The sequence below is a fragment of the Phaethon aethereus genome (assembly GCF_964289735.1).
Source record: "Phaethon aethereus genome assembly, chromosome: 7".
Taxonomy (NCBI): Eukaryota; Metazoa; Chordata; class Aves; order Phaethontiformes; family Phaethontidae; genus Phaethon; species Phaethon aethereus.
In genome coordinates, this window is record NC_138583.1 from 23,522,848 (window position 1) to 23,540,012 (window position 17,165).

General features: G+C 38.2%; 1 protein-coding gene across 1 annotated transcript in view; it reads right to left on the reverse strand.

Moving 5' to 3' along the window:
* PDE6C (phosphodiesterase 6C) overlaps positions 1 to 8,784 on the reverse strand; it is a gene marked incomplete at both ends in the record, with an annotated part of 29,580 nt that extends 20,796 nt beyond the window's left edge. Inside the window, one exon of the mRNA XM_082002188.1 lies at positions 8,305 to 8,784. Coding sequence (XP_081858314.1) covers positions 8,305 to 8,784 — 480 coding nt within the window. The remainder of the gene's footprint in view (positions 1 to 8,304) is intronic.
* Positions 8,785 to 17,165: the final 8,381 nt, after the last annotated feature.

The window sequence follows — 17,165 nt, forward strand, 5'->3', positions numbered from 1 at the left end:
TTCACTAAGAGCATCTAGCATAATGGTGAGGCCCAGGTTCCTGGTTTTAGAGTGTTGTGAGCTGCTGTGAGGGAATAAACAAAAATCTCAGACACTCCTGGATTTCTGAATACTTAAAAGGGTACACATCAAGTAAGCTGAATCAGCAGGACACAGTTGCTGAGTCTTAATTTGTTTAATAACTCCATACTGAAGGTACAAGCAGTGGTGTTCAGAAGTGTTCAGAAGCAGCAGTTTTTTTCCTATCCTTTTGCAGAGGGTAGGAAAATTTTAAAGAATGCAAGTCTGTGTTAATAAACAAAAAGTTCAGTAACCATAAACCATCCTGAGTTGTGCCTAGATAATGCAATGCAGAAAGATAGAAATAACCTTGTAACAGGTTGGCAGCATTCCCACAGCATATACAAAGACTCCCATCGCACCTGTTTTGCATATACAAGCAAAAGTTTGTGCTTAGATTTAGGCTTTTCATTATTCAATATTTTGCACATAATTGATAAGAGTTTTGAAGCCTTTATTTCCAATCAAGTTTTAAATATATTTTCTTTTGCAAACATAAGCTCCTTTTCACAATGTCTGGAATAGACAAATAAGCCAGGAATCTGCTCTGCAGTACTAGAGCCAGAAGAGCATCTTTGTGCTCCCATGAATATATGAATGTAGTCTGTTTGAGCCTGATCTTTTGAATCCAACCATCTTTCATAGCAAGATTTGAACTTCCAGCTCTCAGTTAAATCATAAAATAGGCTTTTAAAAAAATGAGGGAAAGGTGATCTTTTGGTAACTCCCTAACTGTAGTACATTTGCAGCATTTTCTACTAACTGCATTTAAAGCTATGATACCTAGCCATTTACTGTACAGTAATGATCAGTAATTGATCATTACAATACAAACTAATCAATGATCAGTTCCATAGATATAGCCTAAGATGTGCAGCATGCACTAAGCTAGTACCAGCATACAGCAGTGGAAAATCAGGATGCCTCTTTGTGTTCATCTTTCTGTTATAGGTTATAGAAGGTAACTGGAGAGGGGTTTGGAAGGCTACTATGGATCTAGCCTATACACTTGAAATTAGTAGCTAATTCATGTTTCTTGATTTTCTAAACCATGACACCAGTTTTATCTCACTGTAACTTAACAACACTACCACACATTATTATTATAAACCTCTTACTGATGAAATATCAATATAATGTTCTATGTTTAGATCATTTGGCCTCAACTTTCAATTCCTTTAAATTTTATAAGCCTAATTTCCATTTCCTAACACAAAATCAGAAATCACTGTTGTGAAAAGTATGATTACATGCCAGTGAAAGTGAAAAATAAGGCCATTCCTTCTAAAAATAATTTTTATTTTCCTCATATGGCAGTTACAGATAAATTTGCTTACTGAGACTATACCACATCTGATTCTGAATTGTAGATGCACAACTGTAAGTTCATGTCTGTAATAAGGTAAAATAAATATAAATGAGAAAAACTTACTCCCCTGGAAACCACAGGCATTTCAAGAAGAAAGTTAATTTTAAAAGACTACATGAGCAGATAATACTTTACATTTACTTTGTTTTTTTAAAAAAAATCAGTGTTACTTCATTGTTTCTGAAAAATTCGTATTGATGGACTGCCCAGAAGAAGTAACGGTCTTGTGTCTCTCTTATTTCATGGCTCTCCCTGCAGATCTCAGTTCCTTTCTCAGGAGTGATATGTTCTTCTATGTTTCCTTTTACCAGTTTTTAAAGACCTTATTTCTTTCATGATGAATTCTCCTTCATTGGCTGGTTTTAGATATCCCGTAATTTTTTAAGCAAACTATGAAAAAGAGCTCTGCAAAAGTTTCTAACCTTTCATAGGCTGTATTCTATGCCAAGCTTAAAAAATGGTGAAGAACATCATTCTAATGTTCATTGACCTGTCCTACAGTATTTAATAAAGGAAGTACATCTCCCGGTTCATAATGTTATCTTAGGATTTGCTACACCGTGCTCCAGAACACTGAGCTAAGCCTTGAGCATTTCTGATTGGATTAACAACAAAATGCAGCATGAGGCAAATGAGTTTGACACTGTTGGAAACTTCAGGTCAAAGTCTGCAGTATCTGCATTATTTGTTGAGTACAAATTTGATCAGAAAATGCAAAAACTATTATACGTAATGAGATAGTGTAACCCTTGTTAATTTGGTTTCCATTGCACATGTAAAGTATGTAATTTATACAAATGCAGGAAAGACAGAGAAATGAAAGTATGAAAAGCAACTCAAAACAAAAGTATAAGGGAACAAGGATCCCTCTTCCCTGTTCAGCTTGTCAGGGTGAAGGTTCACTGTTCTGGTTCATTTGGGGTAAGAGGAACAGCAGCTCAAATTGTTCAGTACTGAGGATTCTCACATCTCCAGTATACTTTCTTATTCCCAATTGCTTTTTAATTTGGCACACCATCAGCATCTTCATTACACATGTGGTTTGAAATGTTAGAAAATTAGACTTTCCCATAAACCTTTGCTTCCTTGACTGGGGACCTTACTAGGGAGCAGCATGATGTCATTTTGTTCATGTCCCACAGATGACATTTACACCTTGATTTTCATATCACCATCACCATTATTCCCATACAAAAAACCCTTCCTTCTTGTGTCAGCTCCAAGTGACATGTCAGTATCTGTTTTGCAGCCTACCTCTCCATTTTGAGTTTGGCGAAGTGCATCAAATATCACAGTAAAGGAGAAGTGTTCCTATTTTCCTTCACCTCTTTCCTCTTACAAAGCATAGAGGAAGAATGGCTCTCTGGAACCCCTTGCAGTTATGACTGCTTTCCCATGCTGGGCTGGAGGTTCTGCATTGGATAGATGAACTCAGACTGGTCAAAATACATCATCCTTTGGATGTGTGATGACCAGGAGTAGGTCTGGAGCACTATTGGAACAGAAACCCCACGAACCTTTGACATCAGGAGCTCTTGTCGCACTCCCATCATTATCACATATTTCTTTGCTCCATCTTTACAGTTTTCTGTTTTTCTTTCTGGTAGTCCTGCACTATTTTCTCCTCTTCCTGATATTTTGTTCTCCCACTGATTGTCTTGCATTGGCTCAGATTTCTCAAACAGATTTTTTACCGCTGAGTAGGTGGTATTGGTGTGTTATATTGCTTCATGTCTTATTTCTGCTTGTCCTAATTTCAACTCACAAATGCTTTTGTTTCTTAATGATATAATTGAGTCTGAATGGAAAATAAAAAGCACCTACCATCAGCTATAAAATGTCAACCGTCTGATTTAAAACCAAAACCAATTAGCTAAATGAGTTGGCCATTCATTAGGCTACACTCAAAAAATCATCTATTGTCAGGGATGTAAAACAACTACATTTTGACATGTAACTTACTAGCATGACAGAACAAATTGACTTTGCATCTTCAAGATCACTAGAGTTTTGAAAATGAATCAAGTAGAAATTAGTATATATTTAACAACATTTGGAGGTTGAACTTTTCAGTCCTGTCACTGAAATGTCTGCTTGTTATTTGCCATATGTGGTGGCTATTTTACAACTTTTTGAAACTGAATCTGTATTATATTGCTTTAAGTATTTTCTTTTTTACATAAAACAAGAAAATTAGGCTAAAAGGGAGCTTTTCCTTTTGATTTTTAATGTTCATTTTTTCTTCAATTTTGGGAGCTTTCCTCTTTTAACACAAGTTAATTCAAGGAAAGAATTAAAGGTTTGGGTGTTTCTTCTGGAGGGCACAATTAATAGAAATTTGTTCCTGTGTTAAAATGTTTTCTTGTAAGTTGACTGAATCTTTGTCTTTATAACAGATTGGAACACATTTCTATTTTTCCGGTTAATATTTACTATACTACGTATGAGTTTATGACAATCTCTTTTTTATTATCAAGATGATAAGATAAAATGGAGGAGCAGACATTAACATTTATAATGCACGTTCTTCCCAGGTAAAAGGCTACCTCTTCGTTTCCCCCCCATTTTTAGTTTAATTTAGGATTGTTTCTTTCAATTCTCATTACTTTCCAGACATTCAGGAAGGTAGTACTTCTGTAGCGTTGTGTGTCTGCTCTCATTTCTTGTCATATTAACAACTCAAGAGTTTGTTTTTCAAGAACTTCCCTCTAAAATTCCTTTAACAATCTTCCTTTGGCCTTTGAAGCTTTTTTTAACGTACTCTGCCTTGGCAATATGGTGGATATTCAGGTTTCTTCTCCAAGATGACATTGTTAGGGGACTGGTAGAACATGAGGTAAGAACTAAGACACCTTATTAGCAAGTGACTGCCCTGCTTCCAGCTCCACCGCAAAGTGACTCCATTCTTTCCATTTTCTGGGCAACTAGTTGTGTCATTGACCATCTTGCTCTCTCATGTGCTTTCCCACTGCCTCATATTTTTGACGTGGATGCATCTGATTCCAGCAATGTCTTCTTGCCCTAGGAGGTAGTCTAAGACTACTGCGTGGTCCCAGGACCACTGCTGTGTGTTACCAGAGCAACAGTTTACACACAGCAGCTGGACAACAGTTTGGTGTCCAGGTCTTCTCACCGCCACATAGGAGTTTGAACCACTGAGCTGCAAAACCATGCTTCCCTTCGCTCTTTTTTTCTCCCCTTTTTCATTAATTTTTAATTTATTTTACAATTTGGTGTAGATTGAAGAAAAGAGATGGAGATGGAGTGTTTCTTCTTCCTCATTCCAGGCTCAGACAGCCTGGAGTCTGGGGACCAGCATGTTCTCATGAATCTGAAACTCCTGTCACTTCGGACAGGCCTGGAATTAAAATCTCTCCTTGCATTAAAGAGACGTAGAGCTCTCACAAAAGAAAGACTCATGCAAACTGAAGCTGAATCAGTTTACAAAGGGATGATACAAGTGCTTGCAACTTGAAGATGTATTTAAGTTTTCTATCACAGGTTTCCAGTAGTTAAATTAGGTGTCACAATGATCACTGCTTTGGCTGTTTAATCTGAGTTGAAAGTATGAGAACCTCTCCATATTCTGTTGTTTCTTCACTTCACTGGGGTTGTGGATTCTAGTGCAGGATCTCTAAAAATGAGGATTTGTTATTTCAGCATCAGAACATTTTGAGTTCCTTTATGGATCTAATCCCAAAACTTTCACTTCTTTTGAAGCATTTTTTCACCCTTTATGTAATTTTATACTCTACTATAACCAGGTATATTATTTCTTGAGTTTCCAATCTTCAGTTAAATCTTTGTCTTCAAATATCTCGGAATTAAAAGGAATAATGCAATAATTTAAATACATGATGGATTAAAGCAAATATATATAGTCTTTATTATTGGTCTTTACAGGCTGAGAATTTGAGATTTTGATTCCCCAGAAGACATGCCCCTTGTTCAACTATTTCTTAGTTTGTAGTTTTATTTGGAAATAATGCCTTAGCAAAAGATGTAAGGTAATTGTACTCTTCTTTATCGTGTTGTCCATGTTATCAGTTAATATTTAAAGAATATTAATGGACATATCAAATTTTATGCAGTCTATTATTTTGCATTGGAATACTTGAGTCTGTACTCATACTCTGCCAGATCCTGGGAATAATGTGACACAAATTATTACGGTAGTGGTCCTGCCTGACCTCCTATTTCTCACTGCTATTAAATCCTGGATTAAATGCTATTAGCTCTCACAGTCAACAGGTCCATAATCTTGTAGGCAGGAGACTGTTCTGGCTATTAAGTTAATTACAGAAGATCTGTATCTTTCCCTCTGCTTTTCTTTTCTGAAGCATTAGTCAGGATGAGGAGCTTCCTCATACGTTTATTGGTACCTTTCCAGGTTGAAGAAGGAGATAATCCCTAAAGAACTGGCTACCAGGCACTAGAAATGGAGTCTTATGTTTTTTAATGATTTTTTGCTGTTGTGATCTTTCATTACATTCACTCTTGTTGTAAAGGGGTGGTGATTGAAGCATGAAAATATCTCAATGTGGGTTTGTCAATGTTGTCATGTACTTAAGACTTGAAAAACAATATGCTATTTGGATATGGGTTGTGTGAACAATAGAAAGTGGTTAGACATGACATCTTTAAAGTTCTCTAGCCATCTAGAATTATTCATTGTGCATTTTGTATTGTGACAAGGCAGTAGGGGTAAAATTCCCCTCTGGCTTTACTCTGCTTGTCATTTTTTGCTCAGGATTTGGGTAACAGACAATCGAGTTTGAAGTGCAAACTGATCAGAAAAATAAATATCCTTTCAAAAACATGGTAAAGGCTTCAGTGGCTGCCTATTTCTGTTGCCATGGACTAATTATGTTCCTTAAATGTTACTGACTAAAGCTGCAGTTCTGGGTTCCTTACAGAGATAAATATTCTGGTGACATTAGTGGGAGCTTTGCCTGTGTGAGGACTGTGGATCTGGACATCTGACTTTTCTTACAAATAGAATGGAAATTGTGACAATTTTGAGACCTTCAGGTTTGTTTTTAAATAACAAATCTTGATCCCAGAGAAGTCTCTGGGAGTTTTGCAATTAACTTAGAAAATGTCAGTGTTTTGATTACATTTAGTTACCGAATGTGGATTAATGGCAACATGGTTTAACTGCATTTTTAAGTGTGGGCCTAATGGCATAGACCTAGGTAATCCTAAGAGAGGAAATGGATGTCTGAGTAAAGATTACCTTAGAATGACTGAATAATGGTTGGACAGATACTCAGCTGACATATGAGTGCAAAATGTATACCTAGCAGGATTAGATGGACAGAAAAGTTCTCTTATTTAAGCATATTCAAATTACATTTGTCACAAAATTTTGAAAAAATCCTAATGCAAATGCAGCAATATTTGGGCAGCCCTGCTCTGGGAACCTCTCACATAATGATATTAAGAAGCAGTGCAGTGTCTGATAGAAGGCACATCTTTCTTGACCCTCTTGATCTTTTCTCATGTAATCAGCCTTATGAGTTTAGAAGGATAATCCTCCAATCTCCCCATGTGGTGGTAAGAGGAAGTAAATCAGATGCTTCTTGTCAGAACAGCAGCCATTGAAGAAAGCATCTTAGTGGTCAGTTAAAAAGCAACAGATTTGTTTTCACATATCAGTCATTCTTCTGTCTGCTCCCATGATTCCTGCTTACATTTGAGGTAGTTTACTATATACTGGAATGTTCTTTTCACATTTATATATACATGCATTTTCATTTGTTTCTGGGCTTTAAAAGTAGTCCTTTATTTCTTTATGCCTACCAACTTTTAATATGATAAAATACATTACTTTCCATTTACCTCCTGGAAAACATACATAATTGCAGTGTATAAACATTTTTATTATTTACATTGAGGTGAAGACACTGAGGTGGTTTCCAGCTCTAAAATTTTAAATTGACTGTATAGGAAATACTGAGAAGCCAGACTGTCACCTTGTATAATTATCTTAGCATCATTTGATTATGCTCAGCTTTTCCACATTAAGACTAAAAAGAGGTGAAGATGTCACCATTTGATAATATAAGGTTAGCTATTTTTAAAGAAATCTACAAAAATCAAAGCACATTTATGTTTCCCCGTGTATTTCAGAGCAGCTTCTAAAGCAGTTCTTATTCATGCATGTTTAATTTCGGTTAGGTCACTCACCATTTTAATTAACATTTGTAAAAACCCTTATCATCATCATAACTAAAGAAGGTGATTCTGTGCAAGTTCAACAGGAACTTTGAAAATGTCAGACCAGCTCCGACACATTAATCTTCTTCTATAGATGGTTCTCAACAAAAGCCCTGAATCTGGACATACTCAAAATTTGGAACCATTTTAAATTCAAAGACAAAACAGACTTGAAGCTGAAAATGTGTTGACATCATCTTCATCTGGCTTCATTCATTTACTTATATGGAAGCATCCTCATTACAAAAGCTGCAAATTAATTATATTCAGAGGTGCATGTATGACAGCATGGAATGATAAGGGAGAACACTTGCAAGCCCATACTGGAAAAACAGAATAGGAGCCTGCCTTGTTGGACAGAAACATAAGTACTTACTGGTCTCTATTAATCTAATATTCTCCTCCCTTATTATAGCAAATTACATTACAACTATTGTGCAATGATACTGGAAATACCTCACTAGGCTACATGATGTCTTTCTACTGGATTTTAAGCATACTCTGCTGCTGCTTTTCTCATGTTTTTGGTTTGTATCCGTCTGGGGTTTTTTCTGTATCTGGGATGTTTTTGAAGAATGACTCTGTACCACAAGCCCTGTGCAGGAAGCTGAGTAAGCAAATGCACAGAAACCCATTCCCCAAGAGAAATCACTTACCTTTTTCACATCAGGTATATTAAAAAACTTCTTGGTATGAGCAACCCATCCCGCTATCCCGATGTCCAGAGGAAAAACAGCCTCATTGTCTGGATTCACCAAATTCTCCTCAAAGCTGGAAGTTGGAGTAACATTGAGAAGCCTGGTAGCTACCTCTGGAGTACCATTTCGGGAACGACAAATAAACATGCTACACCGATCAGCTGCCAGCAGCTGTGCCAGCCTTTGCAGGGCCTTGTGCACTATCTTTTCCATAGTGCCTCCTTCATCCTGGATTTCTGTTAGCAGCTCAAAAAGTATGTTACACTCCTCCAGACGGGACATGTCTTTGAAGCTGACTCCTTCCTTCACGTCTCCAGGGCTCACTTTAAATATATTTCCCAGCACTTCTGCCCTCATTTTTCGGTCGAAATACTCCTTGGCAAACTGGGGGTTGTTCTCCAAGTATTTTTCAACGGCATCTTTATTTACCTCACCCATTTTTGCTGGATTGTTCTTAGGATTTCTTTTAGAACTGCATCACCATCAAAGCAGGAGTGGTAGCAAGAAGTCCTAACTTGATACTAGTAAAAAAATGATACTTTGTACATACTGTATAGCTCACAGGCATGGTACATTCACCTTCCTCTGTGGCTTCCAAGCCTTCTGAAACTCTTGAGGTATGACAGAAGGCACTGGCTTAGCATCTTCTTAGTGTGAGATCTTGGAGACTGCTAATTAAAGAGATGTCAGGACACTAAACCCCTGAGCATTCTTAGCTCATAAATCCTAAGGGAATGTTATCTTCTTCATTCACAGTATGTATTTTGTACTATAGACACAAAAATTTCCATTGAAACTTAATATGAGGATTTCCACTTAGATACTTAGCCTACTTATACATGTGCATAGATGTACACACATATATTTGTGAGAGGTACTTAAGGGGAGAAAAACAGAATGTTACAGAGAAATTTTTAAAGGCAAAGAGGGAATCTTGAGTCTGGTTGTAGTTTCATAATATGTTTGAAGTTCTGTACCATCAGAAGTTCAGCATTATTCACATGAATGGAAAAGGAATTATGAAAGCTGTGTTGAATTTTAGGAGCAAACACCCCAGGGCTACGTGAGTGAGAAGGCTGAGTTTAAGATGAGTGCCAACTATGACAGCAAATTATCTGTGTTCATTAAAACGGATCTGAATTTCAGCAAGTAGGAAGGCTGCAGTACAATTTATCTTATTTCTATTTGTGGCATCCACATTGATCAGAGAACAGAAAGAGATTCTTGGTGTAAGGAAAATAGACCATATGCCCTTTGGAAATTCTTAATTTGAAAAGAGTAATTGTCAAAGTACAACTTTATCTGATTGCTGGAGGCCACAGTGTGTCAACATGCATTTTTATCAACTGATCTAAAAGAATCAACATGGGCAACTGACACTGGACCTCTTGTGCACAAAGAACAGGTCGGCAATTGGTCTGTAATGGCAGCTAACTCAGTACATTAGTTTTCCCTCTGACTATGATATGAAACACTCTGTAAGACACTAATTTTTGCCAGACTGCAGTTGCCATAAAGATTTAAAAACACGTATGAAAATCACCACAGTATGGACACATTCTGGCCTGGTTCCTTCTCTCCCTCTGGGTTACTTACCCCTAGTAGCCTAAGGGCAGCACAAGACCCTCACTGGTGGGTGTATGATGTGGCAGGATCTTCTTTATAGGTGTGAACTGGTGATAGTAGGTGGCAACTGGTGATAGATTGTAACCTGAACTGCAGGAATGTGCAACCGCAGCACAGCAAGATGTTCTCACCATTGTTCGCATGTACATTTCACAAGAAAACAGCAGAAGAAATCATAGAATCATAGAATAGTCTGGGTTGGAAGGGACCTTTAAAGATCATCTAGTTCAAGCCTCCTGCAATGAGCAGGGATGTCTTCAAATAGATCAGGTCGCTCAGAGCCCTGTCCAACCTGACCTGGGATGTTTTCAGGGATGGGGCATCTACCACCTCTCTGGGGAACCTGTGCCAGTGTTTCACCACCCGCATTGTGAAAAATTTCTTCCTTATATCTAGTCAAAATCTACCCTCTCTTAGTTGAGAACCGTTACCCCTTGTCCTATCACAAAAGGCCCTGCTAAAATGCACATGCATCTTAGTCTTTGAATAGTTTTTTTCATAATTTGTTCGATACGCAATGGAGACTTGAAAATAATTTTATATGTATTTACACAAAGAGTTAAATTATTTCTCTTCATCTGTCATCTTCCTAATTTGTAGCTCAATACTTTTCATGCTGCTCTTTAAAAAAGAGGATGTTGAAGAGCTCAGATGAAATTGTGTGAAGGAATAGTAACATTTTTTTTGTGTTACTTGTTTAGTCATATTTTCTTCCTGACTTTGGAACATTCTACACAGTAATTTCTTTGAAGGAGAAAGGGTCTATAGAGGATCTGTCTCATGCCCAGCTAAAACATTCTAGAAAATTACCTTCTGTATAAGATTTACACATTCATCTTTATCACGTGTGAGAAACCAACTTTACAATCATTAGTTGTTCTTTATATTGTGATTACATTAATTCTATGGAATAGAGCAGCCTGTCACACTCCGGAGGGAGTAAGTGAAGAGAGGCAACCTGACAGTTACACTGTTTTCTTTGCGGGTGGGGCCTGGTGGGTTAACATTTTTGTAAGCTAACAATTTTATTATCACGTGTGCCCATTTTTTTCAATATGTAAGACCACCTAAAACGCTTATCATGGTTCCACCAAATCTTCCTCATGCCCAGCTGTTTTTCCAAATGATAAATTACACTATTTGTATTTTGAGATAACAAAGAAAGATCACATTTTAATTAGGCACTACTGTAAAGTGATAAATCTTTCTTTGTAACAAAATATTTCAGATGTAGCTGAGTTGTCCTATAATAATTCTTAAATCATCAAACACTTTTTTTTTTCTTAATTTAGATTCACTCTTACAATTGCACTCTTGCTCTGTAAAGTGTTTATGAGATGACATGGAAAGAAGTATCAGAAATCAACAGAAGTTCTTTGTGAAGGTTATGTTTGGAAGTCAGTTAAGTTGGCTTTTTTCCAACAATTGTTATATTATTCATATTATGTTTCATTGTGAGCTCTATGCACATCTTGATTAACCATGAATAATTAAGGCAAACCAAGAAGTTGAAGTGATTTGATAGAAATTAAAATGTGGTTTGGTACATAAATGTACCTTACATTTATGGAACTCCTCATTTTAGAGTCAGGAAAATACAGCATATTTGTATTGATGCTTTTTTGTTTTTCTCGTATTAGTATTTTAATGAATATTGTAAATTAGACCATTTAGACATTTTGGAGCACTAGCATTGTAATTAATTTTAAAGTGTCTGTGCTGGAATAAGACATTTATTTTCTGTTCTATCTCCTTTACTCTCATTTTCCACACTATTGAACATTTTATCTTTAGTAATGCTAATTCCCATTTGTATTGGGTTTATTATAAGTACTATAACGAAAATTTTTTCATGTTTCTAGCACTTTCAAATGTGATTTTGCTATCATCTTTCCTAGCAATTTTTTAATAAGATCATCTATTAAGAAAATACATTTTAATGTAGGATCCATTATATGCATGAAGGTTTAACGCTGGAGACTAACCTCGTACAGTCATTTTCACTGCACTTTTAAAGGCAAAAGCAATACGCTTTTGGCTTTGATTCTTTTCCATGCTGAGGTGATTTCATCAAAAAACATGATGAGTTGGGTGCTGTATTTTTCAAATTGTTTTAGTTTCAAAGAATACCAGAAATATGTATGCTTTGTGATTTTAATACATATGATTTCATTTGCCTTTGAGTTTCATAGTTACTACAAAAATCGAACTATTTATGGAGTACTTCTTAGTAGTAGACCATTCTTGAGCCCTTGTGATACACGTAAACTCCTAAGAAGGATAACTGACATACGTGGTTATTTAAATAGATTCAAGCAGCACGTAAATGTCAAAGGTATTTATAAGGTATTCCAGTTCAGCTCAGTGTTTGTATCTGAGCATCTCTGTCCATCTTGATAGCAGTTAATGGGGTTCATTCAGTTAAGATTTTCTGAAGCAACACAGATCAAATGTGTTTATTTCAATTGCATGGTTTTTGATGTGGATAATTTTGTGGCCTCTGTCTGGACATTGGAGATTCATTTCTATAATCCAAGAAATCAATATTCAGAAATATTATTGATTTTTTCTAAATTATTACATTGTGAGAATGGATTCTGCGAGTATTTACAACAGGTACTGTGTGTCCCCAACACAGCCAGTTTTTGACACTGAAATGTTTTGGTGGCACTTATCTGGTATGTTTTGGGGACCTTCATAAACAAGCTCAACTTTTTTTTTAAATAATTTTCTGTCCCTTTTCTGACAAACGTAATCTTAAAAATGTAAACACTGAAGATAGTAAGTTAGCTGCTTTTTCCATACAGCTGCAAATTTTCACGGTCCCTTGAAACTACCAATGATTATCTCTGGGGGTTTATGAAATAAGAGGTCAACCGAGATTTTAGCTTCTAGGGGAGTTCCTAAAGTAAATGGCCAGTCTCGCATGAAGGGCTTAACCTGCATTGCCAGATGCACTGTAGCTTTCACCATGAGCATGGGTTACTTGGTAGCTTGGCGTGAATTTTAGTATATGGACTGAGCAAAGGTCAGCAGCCTTTTAATCTCATCCACTCTCACATTTACTCCTCAGTGATCCTAGGTTACCTGACCACTTTTTATTACTGAGAATATTACTAAGCACCACTGAGAAGGGTCTGACTCTGTCTTCTTCATACCCTCCTGATAGATATTTATACACTTGATAAGATCCCCCCAAGCCCTTTTCAGGCTGAACAGTCCCAGTTCTCTCAGTCCCTCTCCTTTTGTCAGATTCTCTTATTGCTCAATGATCTTCGTGGCTCTTTGCTGGATTCACTCCAGTATTTCTCTGTCTTTCCTCATTCATAGTTTAAAGCTCTCCTCACTAGGCTGGCCAATCTGTTGACAAACTTTACATCTTTGTTTCAGGTTGTTTGCATTTTAGTAATACATCTAGAAAAATATTTCAATTCAGAATCACAGTCCTCACAAACATTTGCTAAAGAGAATATAAGTGCCACTTTAAACTAGGTTTGTTTAAATACTGTTTATAAAGAGTTCAATGTAAATTTACTCCTTAAGCAGAATGTCACGTCATTAAATTACAAAAACAGGTAGCACACAGGCTGGCATGGTGCAAAGGCCAAGTTTTTCAATTCCATTCTGTCCTTGACCTCTGTTCTCAGAGTGCCACCAAGGGGAACAGTTGTGATGGTGACAGTGTACATAGTTGTCCCTTACAAAGTACACGGAGCTCCTTGGCTCAGCTCATGCCATTTGTTGTCACTTGTTAATGTGAGTCTGGTTCCACAGGGCAGTAGCTACACTTGGATCCACTGCTCTGTGCACACAGCAGTCATTCATTCCCCTGCAAAATCTGCTTCTAAGAGTTTAATGGATACCCATGTTTGTGAATGGCACTCTATAAATAAATAACCATAAGGAGACAGCAAACAGTCTTTCAATCTATATGCAGTCTGGCTGGAAGTGGATGCTCCATTTCCTATTACCAGTTTTTTGAGACAGCTTTCTCCTAAGAGCTAGACTTATTCTTGTGACCACAAATAAAATTCTAGTTCTTTTAATACTTAAAGCTTCAATGTTGCCGTGTTAAAAATGTTTTAAATAGTAATTTGACTCTCATTTCTTCCTCTTAATTATAAAGTCATAAATGAAACTAAAATAACTCCTACAATGAAAGCTTTTTTCTGCCATTTCCTTTGCAAATCTGACCTTTTCTGTGTATTTTCTGTTGCTGTTCCTAATGTAATATATTGCAGAATTTTACAGGCCATTAATGTAAAAAAATATTTCAATCACAGAATCACTGCCTGAAGTTAGACCCTTTTTTGGCCTCTTGAAAAAATTCAAACATAGAAGACTTTTTTCCCCTTCAATTAAATACGGTTCAAAAAAATACACACTGACTTTTTAAAAACTTTCTATAATATTCAAAATACACTGCCAGCTTCAAACATTGGAATGGGAAGTCATATATGAAATTTATCAAGCTTGGTGTTGAACTCAGCAGAAGGCTTCTAAGTTTATGCTTTACATCAGAGGTTATTTGCATGTTTATGTTATCAATATTTTAATAATTATTTTAAATTTAATTGTCTGAGGTTTCCCAGAACCCAGCAATCATTTGATGCCATTGGCTTGTTCTACACACATTGCTCTCAGAATCAATTGAAATCGTGGCCCACATTCTGTTCCTTTCTCTTTGCATGAGAAGTACAAATCTGCAAGGGCTATATCCAGGTTCCAAAGACCTGGATGAGGATCACTTGCTGACATAATTTCTCAACCGAACTCATAGCCCAAGTCAATCTAAATGATGATTAACTGAAGCAAAGTTTACACTGTTTATGAGTTTACATAGTTGTGCTGGCATAGCTACATCTGTTAGGACTGAGAAAAAATTCACCCTTGAATTGCCGTAACAATGCTAGTCTTCTAGCAATCTTCTGCCCCTCCTCCAATACACCTAGACATAACTGACAACAGAGGAGCCTTTTTGCCTAAAAAGCTTGTCTCATTGAACCAAAGAAGTGCTTTAGCTGTATTTGTGAAAGTACTTTACTAACATAAACTGTGTCTCAGGTAGGCAGAGCTGGAAGTATAGCTAAATCAGAAGAGGCATAGAGCCAAAATTCTACTATGTAACCTTCCAGTTGTACTGACTTGCCTGGGTCCTCTTCTGCAATCTGCCTGGGAAATACTGGTATGACTTCACTGTAACTGCAGTCCCACAAATCCACAATGATAACAGTTCAAAAGAAGAGCGTTCTCAGGAATTGCCTACAGTTTGTAGAGATCCCAGACTTGAGGAGCTGAATGAATTAAAAGCTGTAATTACTAAGTCTCTGCCAGGCATCTCCACCAGATAAGAGTTGACAAACATTGCATAGATCAGTGGAGGCATGGAATTAGAGAAATGCTGTGCTAATACAAAACTACATTTTCCTGATTTATTTTTTGTTGATGACCTCAGATTAATTTAAGAGACTGTAATGGCTCTTGCACGTATTTCTTCTGCAGAGGGAAAATTAGAAAGGCAAAAGCCCAGCTAGAACTCAATCTGACCACGGTCGTAAGGGATAACAAAAAATTTTTTTACAAATATACTAACAACAAAAAGAGAGCCAAGGGGGGCAACATTGTCACCAAAGATGAGGAAAAGGCTGAGGTATTTAATGCCTTCTTTGCCTCAGTCTTTAATAGCCAGACCAGGTATCTGCAGGGTATTCAGCTCCCTGAGCGGGAAGACAGGGATGGAGAGCAGAATAAACTCCCCATAATCCAGGAGGAAGCAGTTAACAACCTGCTACACCACTTGGACACCCGCAGGTCTATGGGGCCTGATGGAATACACCCAAGAGTACTGAGGGAGCTGGCAGAGGAGCTTGCCAAGCCACTCTCCATCATTTATCAGCAGTCCTGGTTAACAGGGGAGGTCCCAGACGACTGGAGGCTTGCCAATGTGACGCCCATCTACAAGAAGGGCTGGAAGGAGGATCTGGGGAATTACAGGCCTGTCAGCCTGACCTCAGTACCAGGGAAGACTATGGAAAGGTTCATCTTGAGGGCGCTCACAGGGCATGTGCAGGATAACCAAGGGATCAGGCCCAGCCAGCACAGGTTCATGAAAGGCAGGTCCTGCTTGACCAACCTGATCTCCTTCTATGACCAGGTGACCCGCCTAGTGGATGAGGGAAGGGCTGTGGATGTTGGCTACCTGGACTTTAGTAATGATTTTGACACCATCTCCCACAGCATTCTCCTTGAGAAATTGGCGGTTTGTGGCTTAGACAAGTGTACTCTTCGCTGGGTAAAGAACTGGCTGGACAGCAGAGCCCAGAGACTTGTGGTAATGGCATTAAATCCAGTTGGTGGCTGGTCACAAGTGGTGTTCCCCAGGGCTCAATTTTGGGGCTGGTCTTGTTCAATATCTTTACTGATGACCTGGATGAGGGGATTGAGTGCTCCCTCAGTAAGTTTGCAGACAACACCAAGAGTGTTGATCTGCTGGAGGGTAGGAGGGCTCTGCAGAGGGATCTGGACAGGCTGGATCGATGGGCAGAGGTCAACTGTATGAGGTTCAACAAGGCCAAGTGCTGGGTCCTGCACTTGGGTCACAACAACCCCATGCAACGCTACAGGCTTGGGGAAGAGTGGCTGGAGAGCTGCATGGCGGGAAAGGACCTGGGAGTGCTCGTTGACAGCTGGCTGTATATAAGCTGGCAGTGTGCTCAGGTGGCCAAGAAGCCCAATAGCGTCCTGGCCTGTATCAGCAATAGTGTGGCCAGCAGGAGTAGGGAAGTGATCGTGCCCCTGTACTCAGCACTGGTGAGGCCACACCTCGAATACCGTGTTCAGTTTTGGGCCCCTCACTACAAGAAGGACATTGAGTTGCTGGAGCGTGTCCAAAGAAGGGCAACAAAGCTGGTGAGGGGACTGGAGCACAAGTCTTATGAGGAGCAGCTGAGGGAACTGGGGGTGTTCAGTCTGGAGAAGAGGAGGCTGAGGGGAGACCTTATCACTCTCTACAACTACCTGAAAGGGGGTTGTAGTGAGGTGGCTGTTGGTCTCTTCTCCCAAGTAACTAGCGATAGGATGAGAGGAAATGGCCTCAAGTTGCACCAGGGGAGGTTTAGACTCAATATCAGGAAAAATTTCTTTACAGAGAGAGTGGTCAAACATTGGAACAGGCTGCCCAAGGAAGTGGTAGA